The 21,102-nt window shown below is 39.2% G+C and overlaps 3 protein-coding genes and 2 long non-coding RNA genes across 6 annotated transcripts; 2 read left to right on the top strand and 3 right to left on the bottom strand.

Annotated features, from left to right (window-relative positions):
- Positions 1–3,701: 3,701 nt before the first annotated feature.
- Positions 3,702–5,013, bottom strand: LOC149685361 (uncharacterized). The gene is made up of 2 exons (XR_016384070.1): positions 4,859–5,013; positions 3,702–4,764 (listed from the first exon to the last, which is right to left on the bottom strand). It is a non-coding gene; the product is annotated as an uncharacterized LOC149685361 (long non-coding RNA).
- Positions 5,014–5,230: 217 nt separating this feature from the next.
- On the top strand, positions 5,231–6,443 carry LOC149685360 (uncharacterized). Its single transcript, XR_016384010.1, has 2 exons — positions 5,231–5,899; positions 5,965–6,443. It is a non-coding gene; the product is annotated as an uncharacterized LOC149685360 (long non-coding RNA).
- A 1,568-nt stretch (positions 6,444–8,011) lies between these two features.
- On the bottom strand, positions 8,012–9,124 carry LOC149685359 (uncharacterized). Its single transcript, XM_089871021.1, has one exon. It carries the CDS (start codon positions 9,122–9,124, stop codon positions 8,012–8,014), a length of 1,113 nt encoding a protein of 370 aa, XP_089727147.1.
- A 2,826-nt stretch (positions 9,125–11,950) lies between these two features.
- Positions 11,951–15,100, bottom strand: LOC149685358 (uncharacterized). Its single transcript, XM_089871020.1, has 6 exons — positions 15,082–15,100; positions 14,581–15,002; positions 13,733–14,496; positions 12,932–13,207; positions 12,428–12,788; positions 11,951–12,268 (listed from the first exon to the last, which is right to left on the bottom strand). The coding sequence occupies exons 1-6, from the start codon at positions 15,098–15,100 to the stop codon at positions 11,951–11,953; spliced, it is 2,160 nt and encodes a 719-aa protein (XP_089727146.1).
- Positions 15,101–16,105: 1,005 nt separating this feature from the next.
- On the top strand, positions 16,106–20,114 carry LOC149685357 (uncharacterized). Of its 2 annotated transcripts, XM_089871124.1 has the most exons (4): positions 16,106–16,554; positions 16,936–17,075; positions 18,475–18,547; positions 19,461–20,114. In XM_089871124.1, the coding sequence occupies exons 1-4, from the start codon at positions 16,333–16,335 to the stop codon at positions 20,052–20,054; spliced, it is 1,029 nt and encodes a 342-aa protein (XP_089727250.1). In that variant the 5' UTR covers positions 16,106–16,332; the 3' UTR covers positions 20,055–20,114. The 2 variants fall into 2 exon arrangements, 1 of the variants encoding a protein (XP_089727250.1); XR_016384069.1 differs by lacking the exons at positions 16,106–16,554; positions 19,461–20,114 and adding an exon at positions 17,925–18,250 and having other exon boundaries at positions 16,959–17,861; positions 18,475–18,564.
- Positions 20,115–21,102: the final 988 nt, after the last annotated feature.

Raw genomic sequence — 21,102 nt, 5'->3', positions numbered from 1 at the left:
GAACGATTTTCGGTAGAACAAACTACTTTCAGCATCAGAGTTTTTTAATCCATTTTCGTCGGCATGGCTATTAACATGAGCTTTACGTTTTGGTGAATTTCGCACAAACAAACATTGTGCATTCCTTTTGACGTTACTTGAATACAATGAGAAGGTCGTAAAGAACAAAATTTTGAAAATCCAATCTTCGTTTCGGGATTTTCTTCTTTGAAATGTAAGAAAACTTCCTTGAGGTTCGATATAATCAGCCTTTTCTGTTTGTGTACTTTTTCTCCGTCAATTCGGACATATACAAACCTTTTTTACCTGGACACATTCGGAAAACATCATCCGACTCGTAAAATCTTTTTACAGCGTTAATGGTTTCTATTTCGAGCATTTTTCCTTTCCTTCTTTCAACCTCTGGTAAAATTCCTGCTCGAGCTTTAACTTTCTTGGACTTTCTTGCTAAATAAGGTGTTACATGAAACTCTTCACATATCTTTTTTATTGTCCAAGATGTTGGGAGAAGCGTCAGGAGTTTACATATTTCTTGCCTCGGGGATATGGTAACTTTCTTCTTGAGTTCAGCAACGAGTTCATTTTCAAAATCAAAACAGGATGAACAACAACTTAGGTCACTAGTCTCTACCATAAATGCTTTAGAAACCTTCGCTTTTAGTTCATCGGTTGCTTGAGATGTTTCCCGTACTCAATACGTTCTTGACGTCCAATACTGTGTAGATTGATAGGTGAAGTATTAAGATTCAAAAATGTGGTGTTGAGGGACTCAATTTCTACGTCCACAAAGGAAACTTCCTCATTTGACATTGTTGATCGAGGTGTACACGATAGTGAGGAAGTGGTTTGACTTTCAGTGTTCTGATTCTGAAATTCTTCAAATTTATGAAAACAATTTCGACATATTATTTGTCCTGGTGCTATATGTTTTTCAGTCACAGCTTTTAACTGCTCAGCAAGCTCAATTGATATTACATTTAGGCGAACTGGAAGAAAAGTATTTATTCTAGTGTGCCACATAATCATATTCCATTCATTCCTTACCGTTTACGTTTCTACGATGCATATCAAACGGGTCACGACAAAATCGTTGTCGATATTCATATTTTGTAACGAATTCGGCATAATGATGATGACAAATGCTTTCTAAAGGCTCAATTAAAATGTTGGAAGTACGTGCTACAATTAACTTCTTTATATCATCTTGTAGTTCGTCCAGTTCAAACATTCCTTGAATTTTACAGTGTCTTTTTATGACATTCTCCAAAATTACGTTTCCCGATTGAGCACAAAGGTAGTACATTAGCAGCTTCCATGATCTATCTCACACCGACGCGACCGACGCGTATAAACAAGTAAGGTTACTACACCTAAAAGACAAGGGTTAATGATAGAATAAATCTGAAACCATATTCGGATTCTACGCTTCAAATACTTTATAAATGATAATTTTTATGAAATTATCTCAAACAATGAAGGTAATGTTCGACTTTATGTTTAATGGTACGAAAATGAATTTTCGAGGACTCGGGAAACGGGGGGTATTTTCAAATTGCAATAATTTCTGAATCAATTGATATTTATCGCTCAAAATCTACAATTGTTCATTATTTGGCCACGATTTAGTGTGCCTAAAATTTCATGATGATCGGCCGACCCATGGTGGGACGAGTTGTCTATCAGTCGTAGAATGACCCTAATGGTACCCCAGAGTTAAAGGGCGTTTTTGCAAGCCATTTAGCAAGTTGGCTAATGGAACCCCAGAGTTAAAGGGCGTTTTTGCAAGCCATTTAGCAAGTTGGCTAATGGAACCCCAGAGTTAAAGGGCGTTTTTGCAAGCCATTTAGCAAGTTGGCTAATGGAACCCCAGAATTAAAGGGCGTTTTTGCAAGCCATTTAGCAAGTTTGCTAATGGAACCCCAGAGTTAAAGGGCGCTTTTGCAAGCCATTTAGCAAGTTGGCTAATGGAACCCCAGAGTTAAAGGGCGCTTTTGCAAGCCATTTAGCAAGTTGGCTAATGGAACCCCAGAGTTAAAGGGCGTTTTTGCAAGCCATTTAGCAAGTTGGCTAATGGAACCCCAGAGTTAAAGGGCGTTTTTGCAAGCCATTTAGCAAGTTGGCTAATGGAACCCCAGAGTTAAGGGGCGTTTTTGCAAGACATTTAGCAAGTTGGCTAATGGAACCCCAAAGTTAAGGGGCGTTTTTGCAAGACATTTAGCAAGTTGGCTAATGGAACCCCAGAGTTAAAGGGCGTTTTTGCAAGACATTTAGCAAGTTGGCTAATGGAACCCCAGAGTTAAAGGGCGTTTTTGCAAGCCATTTAGCAAGTTGGCTAATGGAACCCCAGAATAAAAGGGCGTTTTTGCAAGACATTTAGCAAGTTGGCTAATGGAACCCCAGAGTTAAAGGGCGTTTTTGCAAGCCATTTAGCAAGTTGAATAATGGAACCCCAGAGTTAAAGGGCGTTTTTGCAAGACATATACGTAGTTTTATACAGGCATGACGTGTAATAGAGTAGTGGCGGTAGAGAGGGGAGTAGACTATGTATCCCCCTTTGGTCGCGCTCTTGTAAGAGAAGAAACTGTAAGCGCCTAGTAGGCGGACTAAGAGATAGAAAGGTATGACGTTTCATCTTACCTTACCGCCACTGCTATATTAATTAGTTATTAGCTAAGACCCTACCGGGTAAGCCAAGTAGATACAGCCACCCGCTCCACCCACTTTTATCTACTACTGGTTTTGTTACCGTTATTCCTTATAGCTTTTGGGAGAGCTTGTTTAAATTTATGGAAAGGTTAGCGCCTTAGCGGACTGAAACACTAACATTTTCCGCGCGAGAATTAAATGCCACTGGTTCGTGGGTCGACGTGACTATTTTATTGCGAAATTAATGAACTCCATTTTGAAAACAATAAAAAACTTTAATGATAAATGGTTGAAAAAGCACTTATTTTCAATTAAAATTGAGGTGTATCGCTCGGGTTAAATTTGATCCTGAAATTATTTAAAGGGTTGCGCGCGCTATAACCCTGCACTTAGTTTCTAAATTTTTGAGAGTTGCAACATATGACTCGCTCCGTTAAGGCGCTAAAGAGATCTGCTCTATTTTTATTTTTTATCTGGCTATATCCAGAGCTTTTCAAAGGCCCCAAGCTCTCATCCTTTCTGGGGCTAAACCCTTTCTTGCTTGGTTATACGCGCTGACGTACTAGGTTTTTACGTTTTAGAGTTTGTACGAAAACATGTTTGTTATTTAAGAACCGTTGGTATGGGTTAGCTAGGCCCATACCACGGTACCGCGCAAAATTTTCCCTTTTTCAACTAGTTGTTTTTCGTTTCCGTCAAAAACCCCAAATATGCGCCGTCATCTATTTTTCAAGATTTGTTTGCCTCTCCTGCTTACTTGTTTACAAGAATTTAAAAAATTACAAAAGGTGAAATACAGTATAAAACGTGAAATACAATACAAAGCGTTGTAAAATAAACAAGATGGCCCCGGCCAGATTATGCTTTCGCTGCGCCCTCTAGCGGCTAAAACTTTTAAGACCCCGGAAATTTTATTTTGCGTTATTCTTTTCTTATTTATTAAATATACTTTCGATTATGAATGAAATTAATTTAGTGTGATTTTTTTCACATAAACACTAATGATAACTTGTTTTTAAAACAAATGTTTTAAGAAAACTAATTAAGTACAGTAATTTGTTTTTATATTCGCATTATATTTTATTGCCGTTTAAAAAACTTAATGATAATTTTGACCAAACACTTTCCAAGATTATTTTCAGTTACAATTTTGGATAAACAAAAAGATAATTATAAGTATACGCTATAAAATATTTCTATTATCGTTTAATTACCCAAATAACCCATGATAACAAATTTTACCAAGCACTTTTTAAGGTTATTTTCAGTTACAATTTTTGACAAAGAAAAATGATCATTGGTAGTTTAAATTTGCCTGAAAACGATAAAAATAATTGGTTTACCTCTTAATTTTAACTTAAATTAAGAGTAATCAATTACTAATCATCACTTATCTTAATAGTTTCTTAAATAACTAAAATACAGTGGAGGTTGCAAAGCCACCTAGGTATGGTTCTAGGTACTATTTATAAATTTCAATGCGATTCCGCACGCGAATAAAAAGGGGAAAAGGCACCCAGAAAGCAAGGGTCAGCCAAATGCTTTTGCCACTCGAATCGCAAAAGCAAAAACAAAAAAATTTGAAGCTTAAATTATCATTTTTGTTGCACAAAAAATATTTGTCTTGGATTCCAAGCCTTATATGGGCTTCTTACTCTAGGTTCCCAAGCCCACTGTTGAACTTGACAGTTGTAGGTGGCTCAATCTAGATATTGTAGATCAAGTAGTTCGATTTGGGTTACCGTTCATCTTGTAATATATATGTGGGCTTCATTATTTAGGATCCTAAACCTAATATGGGTGCCTTTCTCAAGGATCCCAAGCTTTATTTGGGTCTCTTACTCTAGGATCCCAAGCTTTATTTGGGTCTCTTACTCTAGGATCCCAGTCAACAGTTTTTAACGGTTACACCTAAATTACACTATAGCGCGAGCGGCTTGCGTCGTGATGCGCGTGATCGAGTGGGCTATGATTACACGCAAGGCTAGCAGGCTTGGGAATAAGGTATTTTTCGAAACTAGTCCTCCGTACCAGTGGGCAGTGACCCCTGGTGTCTTAAATATTAAACTGGTCCCGGGAAAAGTCACTTTTCCCTATTTATATTTCTTCTGGTTCCATCTAGTGTGAATCCAACGTAATTAATAAGTCAATTTGATGAAGTTATTTAATTTTTAATGTTGAGATGGTTGGCTTTCAATAAAATATTTCGTACCATAGAATTTCCCTAGATTTATCAAATTTTTGGTGGAATTTCCCTTTTTGCCGTTTTTAGGAGTCAAAATTTCCCTAGATATGGGAAATTTTCCTCAATCTGGCATCACTGTTCTGTTCTAAAAAAAATCTCTCTGGACTCTCTCCAGTCTCAACCTAGGAGTGTATACAAAATGCACAACTGGAGTCGAAATTTATGTTAAAATTAAAATAATTATAGTGGTCTCTATATCAACTTTTAATAAAAGTAGGAATTAATAAACTAGTCATTGGGACCAGTGACTCTCACGTTATGAATAAAAAATAACTGGTCCAAGCTATTAATAAACTGGTTTTTAACCAGTATACCAGTCTTATTTCCTAGCCTGAAGGCACGGATGTGTATTGTAGGAGTAGAGACTCGTAGCTTCCACTCTACTAAAAAAAAAAGCTAGACCTTATTTGTCCATAAAAAGGGGTATGAATTTTGAGCCTCCTTCCAAACCTAGACGAGCCCAATGAGATAGATAGAGTTGCAATTCAAATCGGCTTACCGCGAAACACATTGTGTTTATCAAGCACATTTATCAAAACATGACAGCGCCACCTGTCACCCTCTCGCGGAACTAATTACAACTTTTATTCGTTTATTTGCAATCAGAAACATCGTTATGATTTTATTTCATCTATTTATTAGATTAAAAAGGACTAGAGTTTTTATTATTTAACTCGCGTATTTTATTTAACACGTTTAAAAACTATCTTGACAGCTTATTAGTTGTTACACAGATTATAGCAGCAGACGGTAATAAAAATGTTCTTAGGGTGGCGCCACCCGTATTTGATAAAGATTCATGCTCGACAAAAGGTGTATCGCGAAACGTCGATCTCGTGATCTCACGTTGTGACTCTAGGTTTAATATATATATTCTATCTCATTGGACGAGCGCATGTAAACAAGAAAGATGGCCGCGAGCTACGTTAAGCCTCGGTCTTTTGTGTATCGAATCCGAGTAGATGATGATATGATTAAATTAAATTTTATATTAATTAAAACAACGTGGTAGGTGTCAGATTTCGTTCTGGTAAGTTAGTGAACTTGTAGTTGTAACTTGTATTTCTGTGCAGATATTAAGTGAATTTGAAGATTGCATCATTTTTGTGTCGCATTTAAGAATGGGATGCGATGATATTGATAAATTAATTTTATCATGGTTTAATTGATTTCTAGCCTTCTAGGTAATTGTTTATCCTTCTGGTGATAGAAATCAAGGACATTTATTTTTGAACTAGGGTTTGTAATTATTATATTACCAGTTCTTAATTTATTTTGATTGAGATAAGTATTTCAATATTAAAAATAATGTTGAATTTTTTTCTTAAGATAAGTGATGATTAGTAATTGATTACTCTTAAAAGTTAAAATTAAATTAATAAAAGTTAATTAAATAAATTATAATTAGATTTTAAAGGCAAATCTAAACTTCAAATGATAATTTTTGTAAAAGAAAAATTGTAACTGAAAATAACCTTAGAAAGTGCATGGTCAAAATCATTATTAAGGGTTATTTTTTGAAATAAAATTGTTTAACACCTTTTGATATAAAGCTTATTGCTAAAACAGTCGACTTATGTATTACTCAGAAGAGTTTAAATTTTAGGCAGATATGAATTAATCTGCAATCGCTTAACCTTATGATTACGTTAACATAAATAGCTCCGTTCTAGTTCTAATTGGATTTAAGCAAAAACGGATTTATGCACTCACATAAATCCGTTTTTGATTTAAGTAATTGTTAAACTAATCTAAAATCGCGTAACTTAAAAAGTATGTTAACTTGAATACCAATCGCGTAACTTAAATAGTACCTTAACGTAATTATTTCATTAGTTTTTTGTTCAAGTGAGTGTGATCAACTTAAGTCGTTTTTTTTCGTTTGAGTACTTTAACTTAAAGGGGCTGTTCGGAACGTGGGAGAGGGGTCGTAAAGCCCCTTTAAGCGATCGAATTGAAATCATAATAGTGAAGGTAATTATATCATTTGATGTTTGAATAAGTTTACCAACGTGAGCGTGATAAACTTACTGATACATTAATAATAGTGAACGTAATTATAATATTAGTTGTTGTTGGAGTTCGTTAATATAAATCTAATTAAAACCATAATAGTGAACGCAATTATATCATTAGTTGTTGTTTCAGTACGTTAACTTAATCTAAACCGAAATTCAATATTAACGCCGCATACAACCGTTCTAGCAACACCGAAAACAGCCTAACCCTAAACCGAAATTAAATATTAACGCCTCATACAAACTTTGTAGTTCTAGTAACAGCTATGTGCCGCCGCCGATAAATAAAACACCCTTGCACTAAAAAGAAATTGAGACGCGGGCGCGGCAGTCGTCGACCGTTCTAAACTCTAGTAACGAGAGTCACGTGGTCCCCCTCCTCTCTCTCTCTCTTTCTCTCTGGCAAAAAAAATAGCTAGCTCGTCGAGGGAAGAGTGAGATACTGTTGGTGAAAATCGCAGAGAGGTACTAAGCCTCAATAGCTCAGTCTGTAAGGCGTTGTACTCTGGTGCCTGTGTGGATACAGACGTGGCGGGTTCAAATCCCGGTCGTGCCAAAAAATTAATTCTTCAATAGTAAAATATTTACGGGACTTTGTATAGATGTCGCTGAAGTTCGTATTTCTAGCGGGAAGTTTGAAATGAAAGTAACTTTATTTATGATGGATTCTCCCAGGTCACATGAAAAATTGGGGGCAGAAGGGGGGGGAGAAGACGCCCAGCCGTAAGGGGTAATTGCAATGCTTCCGCAGTCTATAGACAGCGAAAGCAAAAATCAAAAAATTAATACAACTAAAATACAATAAAACAAATTTAAACATTAAACTAAATTTAAACCCAATTTTAGAAATTTAACAATCTCCCCCACCTTGAACATTGTTCAACACTTAATAAAGTTAGTTCATTTAAATTTCAAAATGATACAACATTTGTATCGGTCTCCTTAGACGCGCACCGTTTGGCAGGCGAACCATACATGAACGTACTACATCGTCTCTGCCACGCATCGTTTCCACAACAACCGCGGTTTTCCACATTAATCGTGGGATTCTCTTGTCTTCTATTAAAACCACGTCGTTGACTTTAAGTTCCGGTGTTGGATCTCAGTTAGGCCTGTGATGAGCTGAGCGAAGCTCCAGTAGATAATTTTTCTTCCAACGTGCCCAAAACCCATCGAGAAGGTTTTGTCTATATTTTACGCTTCTTTGCAACACTTCGCGTGTTGACGGTAAGGTTTCATTCCTCGAGAACACTCGCGAGGGGAGAGCCGTTAGTCTTTTCCCGATTAAGAAATGCGCTGGCGTGAGCGGTCGCGGTTCACTCGCGTCATGATATACGAAACTGATTGGTCTCGAGTTGACCATTGCTTCAATTTCAATTAGCAGCGTTTCAAGCTCCTCGTAGGCAAGGTGGGCCTGGCCATGTGTTTTCTTCAATGGTGTCTTAACCGATCTCACCATCCGTTCCCAGAACCCACCCCACCATGCTGCACGGCCCGCGATGTATCGCCACGAAATCTTCAAACTTCCAAAGTAATCTGCTACTTCTGGTGTACGTGGATGACTTAGTAGAATGTTCAAGACCGCGTTTGCTCTTTTGAAGGTCATCGCGTTATCACTATAAATTATCTCCACTATTCCGCGGCGCGCAATGAACCTCCGGAAGGACAAAAGGAATTTATCCGCAGATAGATCTGACACAATTTCTAGATGTATGGCTCTTGTTACCGCGCAAGTGTATAAGGCGATATAACACTTTTTCCCGTCCCTTGTGTACAAGGGTCCAGCAAAGTCAACACCGCATGTTGAGAAAGGTGGTGAGGGTTTAATTCTGGCTTCTGGTAGGGGTGCAGTTATAGCAACTGACGCTTTCGCTTTAAACCTCTTGCAACGTGGACAACCTTTCACTTCTTTTTTGGCTAATGGTCTGATGCTCGGAATCCAAAACTGTTCCCTAATCTCTACTAAAGTTTCATCTACCCCTGAATGTTTCAATCTAATATGACACGTGTCTACGACTAATTCTGACAACCTGTGTTTAGCACTCAAAATCCAGGGATGCCGCTCATGATAACTACATGTCTTATTGGCGGCATCTATTCGGCCTCCAACGCGCATAAGCCCATTTTCATCAAAGAAGGGGCTCAGGGTGTAAATGCTTGATGTTTTAGAAATATTATCTCCTGCTTGCACCCCAGTAGCACAAGCCTTCCGCATAATAGTCGGTTAAAGGTCGAATAGTCGGTTTACGGTCCAGTCGGCTGTACCGTGCTTATTCCGACACTTTTCCGACTCATGGAGCCGACTACTTCTTTTAGTTGGTAATGCCGACATCTGTCTGGCAGTTGGAACTGAGATGGTTTAAAGTAGGCTTGCCTACCGTCTAGAAAATTCCAACTTATTTTTTGCCAATTGATTACCGACTCTTTCGCGCTAGTCGGTATTGTGACGTTTAAGAAGAGTAAAATTAAAAGCAAAGTTATGCTTAGGCCGTTTAGTAACCGACATTTATCAGACAGTTGGAACTGAGATGGTTTAAAGTAGGCTTGCCTATCGTCAAGAAAATTCCAACACAATTTTTGCCAATTGATTACCAACTCCCTCGCGCTAGTCGGTATTGTGACGATTAAGAAGAGTAAAATTAAAAGCAACGTTATTCTTAGGCCGTTTAGTAACCGACATTTATCCGACAGTTGGAACTGTGGTGGTTTGAAGTAGGCTTGCCTACCGTCCTAAACATGTAACCCATTTTTGCCAATTGATTACCAACTCCTTCCCGCTAGTCGGTATTGTCACGTTTAAAAAGAGTAAAATGAAAAACGAAGTTGTTGGTAGGCCTTCTTTTTCCGTGGGACGGTTTTTTTTTTTTAGTTTTACTATTCCGCATATGCCACCAAAATATTTTTGTTATATATTTAACTTATACTATATTTCGACCCACAGTCAGAAGTTGATAATACTTTATTTTTGGCAACACTAGAAACTTAACCTTACAAAAAACTGCAAAGCAAGAAAACACATCTGATTTTCTAGTTTGAATTTTCCCTCCTGTAATTTCTCGGGTCAGGTGACACGCCTCTGTTCTATTGGCGTAACTAAGGTAACGCCATGCACGTCATCATCGAAGAGGGCGCTGCTAGGGCGAAAGCTTAAGCAAGTCAGCCTTTGCCGGGAGTGTGGCGCACTCCTGTAAGCCAAGCTTCTGGGCGGCAAAGTTTGAGGGAATACGACACATGTCGGCGATCCTACCCTATAGGTGCCGGCTGTCCCGTGTCCGCCGGAGGTGACTTACCCCAATTCCATCTTCCGTCACCTCCCAAGTAAACCTCATTCCTTCCCTGCATATACACATACGACCTAGCGGCCCCCGTCAGTGCTGGGCCGCGTAGGGTCTCCCGCTCAATTCTTCCTGGTGCTAAAGGCCTAACGGCTAAGCACTAGTGTTAGTAGGTGGTAAAAAAAAAAAGTCAGCCTTTCCAGTATCTCTGACGCTGCTGAGTCGTTAGAATGTTTAAACGAGATTTTTGTGGTCGAAAATGATTAGTTCTTGGCTTGCTAACTTTCAATTTCATCGCTAAGGTTCTTTGTCACACTATATAAACTAGAAACGTCTTCGTTTGTCACTTAAGGTTTGAATTTTGTTATTGAATTATCAATTAATCTACCTCTTAGAGCCAGTTTTATGCTTAAGCCTTTGCTTTTTACCTAGCTTCTCATCTGCTGGGAACCACACCCCTATAAAGTGAAACCAAAACTTAAACGTTTATGTCTACCTTCAGTTTCTTTGTTTGAATATAAAAGAAGCAAGTGTTTTGGGGAGCTTGGAGTTCAAAAACCTTATTTTTGGTTGTGAAAATAATACTGAATTCCAAAATAGATCTCAATTTGTTTTAGTTACAGAATTTTTATGCGGTTTCAAACATTTTAAGAGAAAAATGTGTTAAATAATACCCTTTAGAATTGTATGTTTTTCTTTTTCCTTAAAAAAATCTGGAAGCGTATAATAATATTTTTCATTAAGATTTTTGTATTTAAGAGATAGTAACTGGCCACATCGAAGATATTAACAATGAATATTAATAAATGCTTCAATTGATGTAAATATTATACTCGCCCTGAAAAATTTTACTTTTTGTTGAAACCAATTAGCTAGGCAGCTAATATTTCCATTAGACTAGTCGTGAAATATCGAATACATTGTTTAATATTTGAAATTGTTATAATTGATGCTTAACCTGTATGTTACTTGAAATATTCAAAGTACAAATTCTAAAGTGATTTTCGTTGAAAATGTATTAAAGAAATTTCAATACTAGGTATCAGTATTCTTTACTATAAGCGAATGAAGCGAATGAAGCCTCGAGTTAAGGCTTGATCGTTGACAAACCGTCGGGCCTCGAGTTAAGGTTTGATCGTCGCAAAAGCGTCGGACCTCTTGCTGACAGGCGGTTTAGTCGACTGTCAAACGTGTTGGATGAGGGTCGTATTTCATTCGTGTCGTAACAGTCGGTAAACCAGTGGGCCATCGTCCCCCCGGGCGGACATTTCGATTCTGAAACCCTTACTCAACCTGCCCTTTACCGACGATTTACCGTTCCTATACTAAAAAGCCGCGAAATCGTCAGATTGAGCGCGGCTTTAGGTATGCATAATGACGCCGACATATAGTCGGCCAACAGTCGTTTTATAGTCGCCTCATAACAATCGGAAAACCGGCGGGCCGTCGTCCCGCCGGGCGGACATTTCGACTCTCAAACCCTTACTCTACCAGCCCTTTACCGACGATTTACCGTTCCTATACTAAAAAGCCGCGAAATCGTCGGATTGAGCGCGGCTTTAGGTAGGCATAATGACGCCGACATATAGTCGGCCAACAGTCGTTTTATAGTAGCCTCAAAACAGTAGGAAAACCGGCGGGCCGTCGTCCCTCCAGGCGGACATTTCGACTCTCAAACCATTACTTTCCCGACTTATTACTGACGTTTTACCAACTCGTCGGTAACACACAAAGCCGACCATGTAGGCCCTACGTCGGCAGTGCTACTAGGGCAATGCATTCATTTCATCTCTGTAACTTTCCCTTTGCGCTATTCCCACCCAATGCTTCTCAGTCGCCTCAATTTCTTCGGCTGAGAGTGGACCTTTGACCTTAGATATAGACTTCAAATTTTGTACTAATCTTTTACACCAAGCTGTAACTCTATAAAGGGTCACTGTGCTGCTATATTTATTTATATCCAGGAGTGGTACATTGACCTCTTTCGCTGCGCCTGCTACTAAGTTAGCCTCCCAATTTCGCGCCCTCAATTCTGATAAAACATCAGGGTCTTCAATTTCTAGGGTTCCAATGCCATTTTCGGACTAGCTATTATTTAGAAGGCACGTAGGTCCGCGCCACCAAAGAGAGCTTTCAGCTAACTCCCCAATAGTTTTACCGCGTGTTGGTATGTCCGCGGGGTTCTCTTTGCCTGCTACATGTTTCCAGCAGGAGAGGTCAGTCATATTTTGTACCTCTCTTACCCTATTCGACACAAAGGGCTTCCAATGTGAGGCTGAACCTCGAATCCAATGGAGCACTATGGTAGAATCTGTCCACATATTTATTGAGCTCTTGTGATACCCTAACGCTTCCGCAACTGAATTAATCAACCTAGCTCCCAATACTGCGCCCATTAGTTCTAATTTCGGGATTGTTAATTTTTTCACTGGTGCTACTCTAGTCTTGGACGCCACCAATGCCGTAGTGACTTGCCCATTTGCGTACTCACCCTTAACATAAACAACAGCTGCGTAGGCATTCTCGCTTGCATCTGTAAAGCAGTGTAGCTCTATTTTAGGGGTTAAACCGCTTAGCTCGTTGTCAAAATAGTAGCGGGGTATTCTAATTTCATATAACTCAGGGAGTTCCATGCACCAACTGTTAAATCTGCTAGATAAATCCGCTTTTAGTGGTTCATCCCAAGAAACCCGAAAGGGCTCGCATTTACCCCAAAGGCCACTCTTGTTATTCTATAGCAAACTAACCGCTCGGATCCTTCCCCTGTCAAACACTCTACCCAAAGAAACCGCAATGCATCTCTATCCTCTTTCTTGATACCAATTTGCAAAAAGGCTTGTTTAATATCCCCAGTGTACGCTATTCTACCCCTTCTGAATCGCACTAACATTTTAAACAATTCCGGCATACGATTGGGGCCAGTCTCTAAGCATTCATTCAACGAAGGTGAATCTCTTGAATGGGAAGAGGCGTCATATACTACCCTTAGCTTTGTGGTTTGCCTATCTTCTTTTTCAATTCCCCTGTGTGGTATATAGTAGGTAGTATTTTTTTGATTCTGAACCAGCACCCTCCTTTACCAACTCAACTATCCCGTTCTGAAGCTGTTCTTGGATAACTTCATTGTACGCATTAAACTTTTTAAGGTTCTTTTTTAGCTTCGCGACTAAACTTAAGGTTCTCTTTTTTGAAACTTCAAAGTTATCCGAGAGTTCAGCCTTGTTCCCTTTCCAGGGTAACCCCACCTCGTATCTACCTCCCTTAAATTCAATGTTTTTCTCTTAGTTTCTCATAACCTCGTCTCGCTCCTTTGCTTTAGTCTGCGCCGCGTCGTTTATCCCCAGAGATTCTAACTCGAAAAAATTACGCAATTGTTCTGAGACTAACTCCTCTTCCGTTGTGACAGGTGTGTGCATCACTGCGACTGTGTTTACGCCGATATCTATGTTGCCTTCCGCGGTTTCTGTTCTCCCTAACACTGTCCAACCTAACGCGGTGTCCATTGCCACAAGCGCGTCCCCCAACCTTATAGTGTTTGCCCTCGCAACCTTCCAAAATAATCCGCGCCAATTAAAACATCTATGGGGGTGGGGCCTGATTCGCCGCATCGCTGACTACCTTCAGACAATTCAAGACTTCTAGACTCCAATTGCTCTCTTTCTTTTTCCCCTGGCACCGAAAACACCGCTCCACAAATTTCTGGGGTCTCTAAAGCTTGAATTTCAATTTTCGCGCCATTTTTTAGGTTATATAATGGGACTTTCACTTTTCGCCTCTCCGCCTTAATGGGAGCACTACCAAAGGGGTGAATTTCAAGAGGTTCTAACCCAATAACTTCTAAATCTAGCTCTCTAGACACCTTTTCTGTGACGAAGCATCTGTGGCTTCCGCCGTCAAAGAGAACTCTAGCCTTGTGTTTTGCGCCTAATTTATTGCTAATTTCTGCCAGCGCCGTTTGTAGGAGTATGACATTGGAACTTGTTTCTTGAGAAACCATGGTTAAGGTAGCGGATTGCGCGGTACTACTATTGTTATCAGTCCCTTGACCCTGAGCTACGTCAATATTAGAATCGCACAAAATTTCGTGGTGTTTTCTACGACATTTTCTACATTGTTGAAACTTGCTCCTACAGATTTCCGCCCGGTGACCAAATTTTAAACATAGGAAACACAATTTCTTATCCAAAACAATACCCCTTTTTTCTTTGTCCGCGATTTCATTGCATTGATAAAAAGGATGACCATTTTTCCCACAAAACAAGCATGCACTTACACGGTTGTCGTTATTAACGACAGCACTTAATGCGGCTCCCTAAGGATAAAGGCTTTTACTATGAATAGGCTTATGTTTGTAGGTTTTTTCATGATTGGCTCCTGTTTTCTGACTACCGCTAACTTGCTTCTGATTTTTGCTATCTGTCCAATGAATTGCGGCGGCTCTTTCCCTACATTCAATTTCTACTCTTAAAAATTCCATCATCTCATCAATTTTCCAAAGCTCTTTATCATCTTTTCCTCGACTAAATTCTCTTAGTAAGTCCATAGGTAAGATACGCCCTATTATTTGAGCTAAAAGCTCCCCATAACTGCTATAACCTAATGCTTCCAGACTTCTAACTTCTATCCGACACGTGTTATATAATTTTCTTAACCCATCTATATCCGAGGCTTTTTCTACGGGTGTCATGCTAAAAAAGTTGTTTAACCTGGCGCTAACTATCAAATCATTTCGACCAAAACGTCGTTTAAGGTTTGCCACGGCTTCGTCATAATTGTCGTCAGTTAACGTTAAGCCTCGAACTTCGGTTGCTGCATCCCCTTTTAAATAAGATTTTAAATACGTTAACTTATCTATTTTGGTGTAATCGTTGTCCAGGTGGATAGCGTTCTCGAATACTCCCCAGAATTCTTGTCATTTGGCGTGATCTCCGTCGAACGGCTCTATTTCTAGCTTCGCTAGCCGCACTGTTTTCTGTCCCCTGGTTGAATGAGGGGTTCCGTTACTTCCGGTCGCTGACACGTTGCTTAAACTGCCGGTGTTCTGGCCAGTAAGCCCGCTCGATGTACTAGCCCTTTCCTTTATCCATCTCCGCGCCCTTGACCTCTCGAGAACAAGTTTCTCGTTCCAAACGTCCCTGTCCTCGAGTTCTTTATCGAAATCGGCTTCATCTGTGATTAGGTCCAGCACCTTTTGGTTTATTTGCTCTAATTTTTGTTCTTTGTCGTCGAGTTGCACTATATAGTCCTCTAATGTTTGCGCGCACACAACCGCCGACGTTAATTCTCCTTTAATCAAGTTACAGTACCTTGTTACTGCACCGCGCAATGCCGCTTGTTGTTTGTAAGTTTTCTTGAACGTAAGCAATTGAAGATGAACGCTTGATCAAACTCTCCGATGTTGCACAATAATGAATGCATAAAGATTCAATATTAAACGTTTAATTTTCCAATTAAATTTGAGCGGTTTTGTGCTTATATTTACACGATATACTTACCTCTTACGCACCGTTCAAATATGAATGCGTGAGCGTCTAATTTTGAACAATAGTGTTCTGTTCAAATTTGAACGCAAAGAAATTATTCAAATTTGAACGTTAAAGCGTACCACCACAGTGTCGGGGCTACGCACGCCTAAGCATTTAAAGATGAACCTCACTTTTTTACAGTGTGATAACAAGTTAAATTGACATTTTCAGTTTGCTTCATTCTGTGGAAGTTGAACCTATAGCGCGAGCAGCCTGCGTCCGCGAGTCGCGTTATCCAGGAGGCTATGATCTAAAGGCCTGGTCACACACTCACACTTCAACGTGCGCTTCGTCGTGCAAACCGGTTTGTATCGGGAGGCCCAAGCGTGTAGACGGGACGACGGATAGTCGCGCAAACCGCCAAGCTCGGCTTGCGTAACCAAAGAATTAGTACGTGCAAACTCGGCTTGCACGGTAAAGAGTGTGCATATGGACAGTATACAACCGTACTTTGTTACACTGTACAAGTTGTATCTTCAGCAGGAACGGAAATAAGCAAACACAGTGATCAATTGGCATTAATTTTCGCATCGAATAATATTACTGGAGTGGGAGTGAAAATAGCTTTCGTTAATATTGCTCCATGGTGGCAGATGGGTATCACCGTAGCAGTGTTGTAGCCAATGAACAAAATTATCGTCAGTTTTTCCTTTTGCCGAAGTGGAGGGCTATTGCGCAATTGCTCAAATATGTCTGATATACACAATTTATCAAAACAATTTATAGCTGAATTTATAGAATTATACCAATCATTGCCATGTCTTTGGAAAATAAAATCAAAAGAATATTCGGACCGCAATAAGAAACATGCAGCATACCTTACAATGGTCAACAAATTAAAGGAGGTACGTAATACATAAGTAAAGGGAATTGTGGTTTCAAATTATGATGATGAAATTATGTTGTTCAAAACGGTGACTATGGTTGAATGCACTTATGAAATAATTAAATTTTGTTAAAAAGAAGAGAGAACTTATGGCAATTAAATACAAGTACTTTATTAGGTGTAAATTGCCTAATTGAAAATACACTAAGATGAGAGCTTTCGGCTCGCGAGCCTTCATCAGCCGAAAGCTCTCATCTTAGTGTATTTTCAATTAGGCAATTTACACCTAATAAAGTACTTGTATTTAATTGCCATAAGTTCTCTCTCCTTTTCAACAAAATTTAATTATTAACTTATACTATGGCTTCGGAAAAGTTTAATATTTATGCACTTATGAAAGGTGGAGGCTGACGCTGACAGGGACGCAGTGGTCAGGAAAATAAATTCACTGCGTAGTTCTTACCGCAAAGAAAAGAAAAAGGTTTTGGAGTCGCAAAGGTCAGGAGCTGGCACGGATGAAGTACATGTACCCACGCTGTGGTATTACTCGTTACACTGTAAAAAAGTGAGGTTCATCTTTGATTGCTTAGGCGTGCATAGCCCCGACAATGTGGTGGTACGCTTTAACATTCAAATTTGAATAAATTCTTTGCGTTCAAATTTGAACAGAACACTATTGTTCAAAATTAAACGCTCACGCATTCATATTTGAACGGTGCTAACAGGTTATAGTATATCGTGTAAATTTAAGCACGAAACCGCTCAAATTAAATTGGAAAATTAAACGTTTAATATTGTATCTTTATGCATTCATTATTGAGCAACATCGGAGAGTTTGATCAAGCGTTCATATTCAATTGCTTGCGTTTAAAATTAAGCAGTTCACCATTTAATAATACATGGTGAACAAGCGTTTGATGAAGTATTGAAATTTGACGTTGAATTTTGAATAGCCTGGAGAAATTTGATTTCAAATTTCATCGCTGAATGCCTTATGGTAGGGCATACTATATTAAATATAGTAAACGCACTGATAAGGAAGAAATCTAATGTGTTTAAAGCTACATCTTCTGAGGGCGGGTGAATTTGAAACACATAAACTATAATCGTTGTATTAAATAATAATTCAGTTGTATGAAGAAAGTCTGCACTTAAGGAAAGCGTTCTTTATCAAGTTCTTTCCGATTATAACGTTGTAGCAATAAGTTATATTATCAAACTATTTGAAGGACTATGTAAATATAAGGGAAAGGTGAAATACGCAATACTCCGTAACATTTCCTTTGATATTACTGTATATACAGGCAAATATATATTTAATTCAAGGTAAATAAGCAAGTTATAGTAAATTGTTGAGATATTGTTTTTTAATGAAACCTTTGTTTATAGTACAAATTTACAGCAGCGGAATCAAGAAATTTTAAGGCAGAATTAATTCTGTTTGGCACACCTTTTGCGATTGAACAATTTCGTTCTCGTGTGAACGCAAATATCGCTCTCGTTTCAACGCCCATATCGCATTCGTTTGAACGCCCATAATGCACTCGTTTGATAGTCCAAAATTTATTATTTGAACAACTAAAACGCTCTTGTTTTAATACTAATACTAATACAATTCTACTAGAACGCCAAAACGACCGTATCTGAACGCTTCATTAGCCCAAGGCGGTTATTCAAAATTGAAATTGAATGAAATAAAGATTCATTTTTGAATGGTAATGTATAGGTTGTTCAAAAATGAATGCTTGAGTTAAGTTTTGATCGACATGACGGTAGTTTGATCAAAAATAAATGCTCATGACTGGTTTTGAACGCCTAAAACACCCCTTGTTCAAAATTGAATGTCTCTGGTTAAATTTGAACGCGTCAATAGAGGCTTGTTCAAAATTGAACGGTCACTATCAGTTTTGAATGCCAAAAGCACGCTTATTTTTTACAGTGTATTCAACTTTTTGGACGACCAAGAAATAGCTCGACCTTCAGTGTCAAACTTTGAAGAATCCCTTTCACATGTAAGAGAAGGAAGAGGTTTGTGTTGTTTGCACCCAGTATTTATTTTCGTAATGTCATTGTTACATTGTTTAATTGCTTATGTTACATATCGAACTTTGCCAGGGAACACTTCCTTCATTGTTATCATACAATAAGAACTGTTCTCTGTTCTGCTTGGCATCATTAGCAATCGCTCTATAGTGTCCTCTCTGAAGGTCAGTAAGATTGTCATCAGTGGTCCGTAAACCTTATGATAGTGTCCCTTGAATAGTGTCTTCCTTATCTGTGCTCCCAGCCGGCATGTAGCTTGTTGAATTATGTCTTATTAGAAAGTTATGAAGCACACAACATGCCATAACAGCAACGTCTATATTTTCAAGTTGTAATTTAATGCTAGTATGAAACAGAGGAAATCGAGCAGCTAATATACCAAAGGCATTTTCGACGACACGCCTTGCTCTTGATAGGCGATAGTTATATAGTGTACGTTCATTTGTAAGCTCTCTTTGATTATAGGGTTTTAAAAAGTTAGGCGTTAAAGCAAATGCTTCGTCGCCTATGAACGCATAATTGAGTATTTTATTCGAGTTATTTAGCTGTTCTGGGTCTAGAATGTGTAACGAGTTCGCTTTCAATTTTCTGTGGAATATGGTCTGCTCAATTACACCTCCATCCGAAATTCTGCCATTTACACTAAATTCTGCTATGATGAACTCGTAGTTTGCATTAACCACTGCCATCAACACCATACTATGGAACCCTTTATAGTTATAAAAGTATGAACCGCTTTGCGGTGGTGGTATAATTTTAACGTGTTTGCCATCAACGGCACCCAGGCAATGGGGAAAATTCCACTTTCTTTCAAAGTCGTGCGCTATTTGCTTCCATTCTTCCTGTGATGTTGGTACCTAAAATGAAATTAAAATATTTCAGAATGAGAACTCCATGGAGTCTGTGGTATCGCCTCAAGACCAGGAATATCGGCCGCCATCACAATCCTATAATAACAGCAGTTGCACAACGGATCCGTCACCGCTAGACCTGGACTTGTTACCCCCTACTCCAAGTAGCGAATGTGCATCAGCACCACCCAGACGCGTAAATAATAACAAAAGGGGTCGAGAGATTGACAATGTTATAGCTACGGTTGGTAAAAAGCTGTCAGAAGCAAGAACCGAGGACCAGTATGACGTGTTTGGACGCAATGTAGCACATAAGCTTCGAAACATGCCCAAGGAACAACGTATATTTGCTGAAAAGTTAATTAACGACGCTTTGTTCGAAGGAGACCTAGGAACCCTGTCGCGGAATTGTTGCATTCACATTCCAACTACCGATACTACGCCATTACCAATCCCTACTCAGCCTATCTTCGTGAATGCTATACCGTCGAACATGGATAGCCATGCAACACCCTCCCAAGGCACCCATACCACAACCGCGACTACTATGAATAGCATTGAAACCTATGTTGCTGCTCATGAAACTATTGCTGATTATGTGACTCATTACCACCCAGAACAATAATTGGATTACTATGTTGCACACAATGCCTATGTAATAAATAAAGATTTAACAAACTTAAAACGTTGTTTTACCTTCATGTATTCCTTTCGCAAAACCATAAAGATGGCTCGACATGTGTCCGGGATAATCGCAGATAACGACTGATGGGAAATCGCGGTAGAAAATCGTAGATCTCGGTATGATCTTCCAGTAGCTAGAAAGCGTAAAGTACAGCTCAATCGTTCATGCGGAGATATGGCTTCGCGCATCACAGTATCTTGGCGATGTATAATGGGTGTCACCAAACGAAGTAATTTAGTATATGCGTTGACATCCATTCTGAGATAACTACGCCAGTCATCAGGATCTTCTCTTAAATCGTTCATTAAATGTATATGTGAATGTCTTTTTCGACGTAGCAGCCATGTTTTACACCATTTACTTCGTGGGCGTTTCTGGCTCTTGCGCTTCAATAACAAAGAATAGAGCAAACCATATAATAAGAACATATCACTATGGCACATTTTGCGATCATGGACGTTATGACAACTCTGCAACAGAAAAGCCAATAATGACGTTTGCACAAACATTAGCATCGTGTGGACGCAAGAAGGTTGTTTCAGTTGTATTGCGCAAATTATACATATGTCAGGGTCGCTGTCGTTTGGCCGCGGTGCAAACCGAGTTTGCACGAATAAATTCTTCGGCAGTGCAATGTTTACGCAAATCGCGCTTATCGATTTGTACAAGCCAACGTCATTCCGTCCACACGCTCGGGTTTCCCGACACAACCAGGTTTGTTCAAGGACGTTTGCGGTTAAAAATGAGCGTGTGACCAAGACGAGAGTAGAGCGTGCAAACCAGCACTTGCGCATGCGTAAGCAACGCACTTCCGAAGCGTTAGCACGTGCAATCTCTTTGTGTTCAACAAAGCTGGTATATGTAGACGGAGGCCAAGCCGTGTGCTCCGTCGATTTGCACATGTTTTTATGCCGTTTGCACAAGCTTTATTAGCATCGTTTGGACGTTGGAGGTGTGTTCCGTGTTTCTGCACAATCTTTACCGATAA

Source organism: Phalangium opilio, unplaced genomic scaffold (genome assembly GCF_054372755.1).
Source record: "Phalangium opilio isolate 3A_F unplaced genomic scaffold, DU_Popi_V2 ptg000032l_1, whole genome shotgun sequence".
NCBI lineage: Eukaryota > Metazoa > Arthropoda > Arachnida > Opiliones > Phalangiidae > Phalangium > Phalangium opilio.
The sequence above is the reverse complement of the archived record's forward strand: the minus strand, read 5'-3'. Positions and strand labels throughout refer to the sequence as shown.

Bases quoted from the DNA above. Each gene is read 5' to 3' on its own strand.
- LOC149685358 (XM_089871020.1), bottom strand. The intron at 12,789-12,931 runs GTTAGTTTGCTA...ATATGAAATTAG, and splicing joins ACAGGGGAAGGATCCGAGCG to AATACCCCGCTACTATTTTG. The intron at 12,269-12,427 runs GTAAGAGAGGTA...AATAATAGCTAG, and splicing joins AGCCCTTTGTGTCGAATAGG to TCCGAAAATGGCATTGGAAC.
- LOC149685359 (XM_089871021.1), bottom strand. From the start codon at position 9,124: ATGCGGAAGGCTTGTGCTACTGGGGTGCAAGCAGGAGATAATATTTCT.
- LOC149685357 (XM_089871124.1), top strand. From the start codon at position 16,333: ATGAACAAAATTATCGTCAGTTTTTCCTTTTGCCGAAGTGGAGGGCTA. The intron at 17,076-18,474 runs GTATTACTCGTT...TATTTTTTACAG, and splicing joins GTACATGTACCCACGCTGTG to TGTATTCAACTTTTTGGACG. The intron at 18,548-19,460 runs GTAAGAGAAGGA...AAAATATTTCAG, and splicing joins TTGAAGAATCCCTTTCACAT to AATGAGAACTCCATGGAGTC.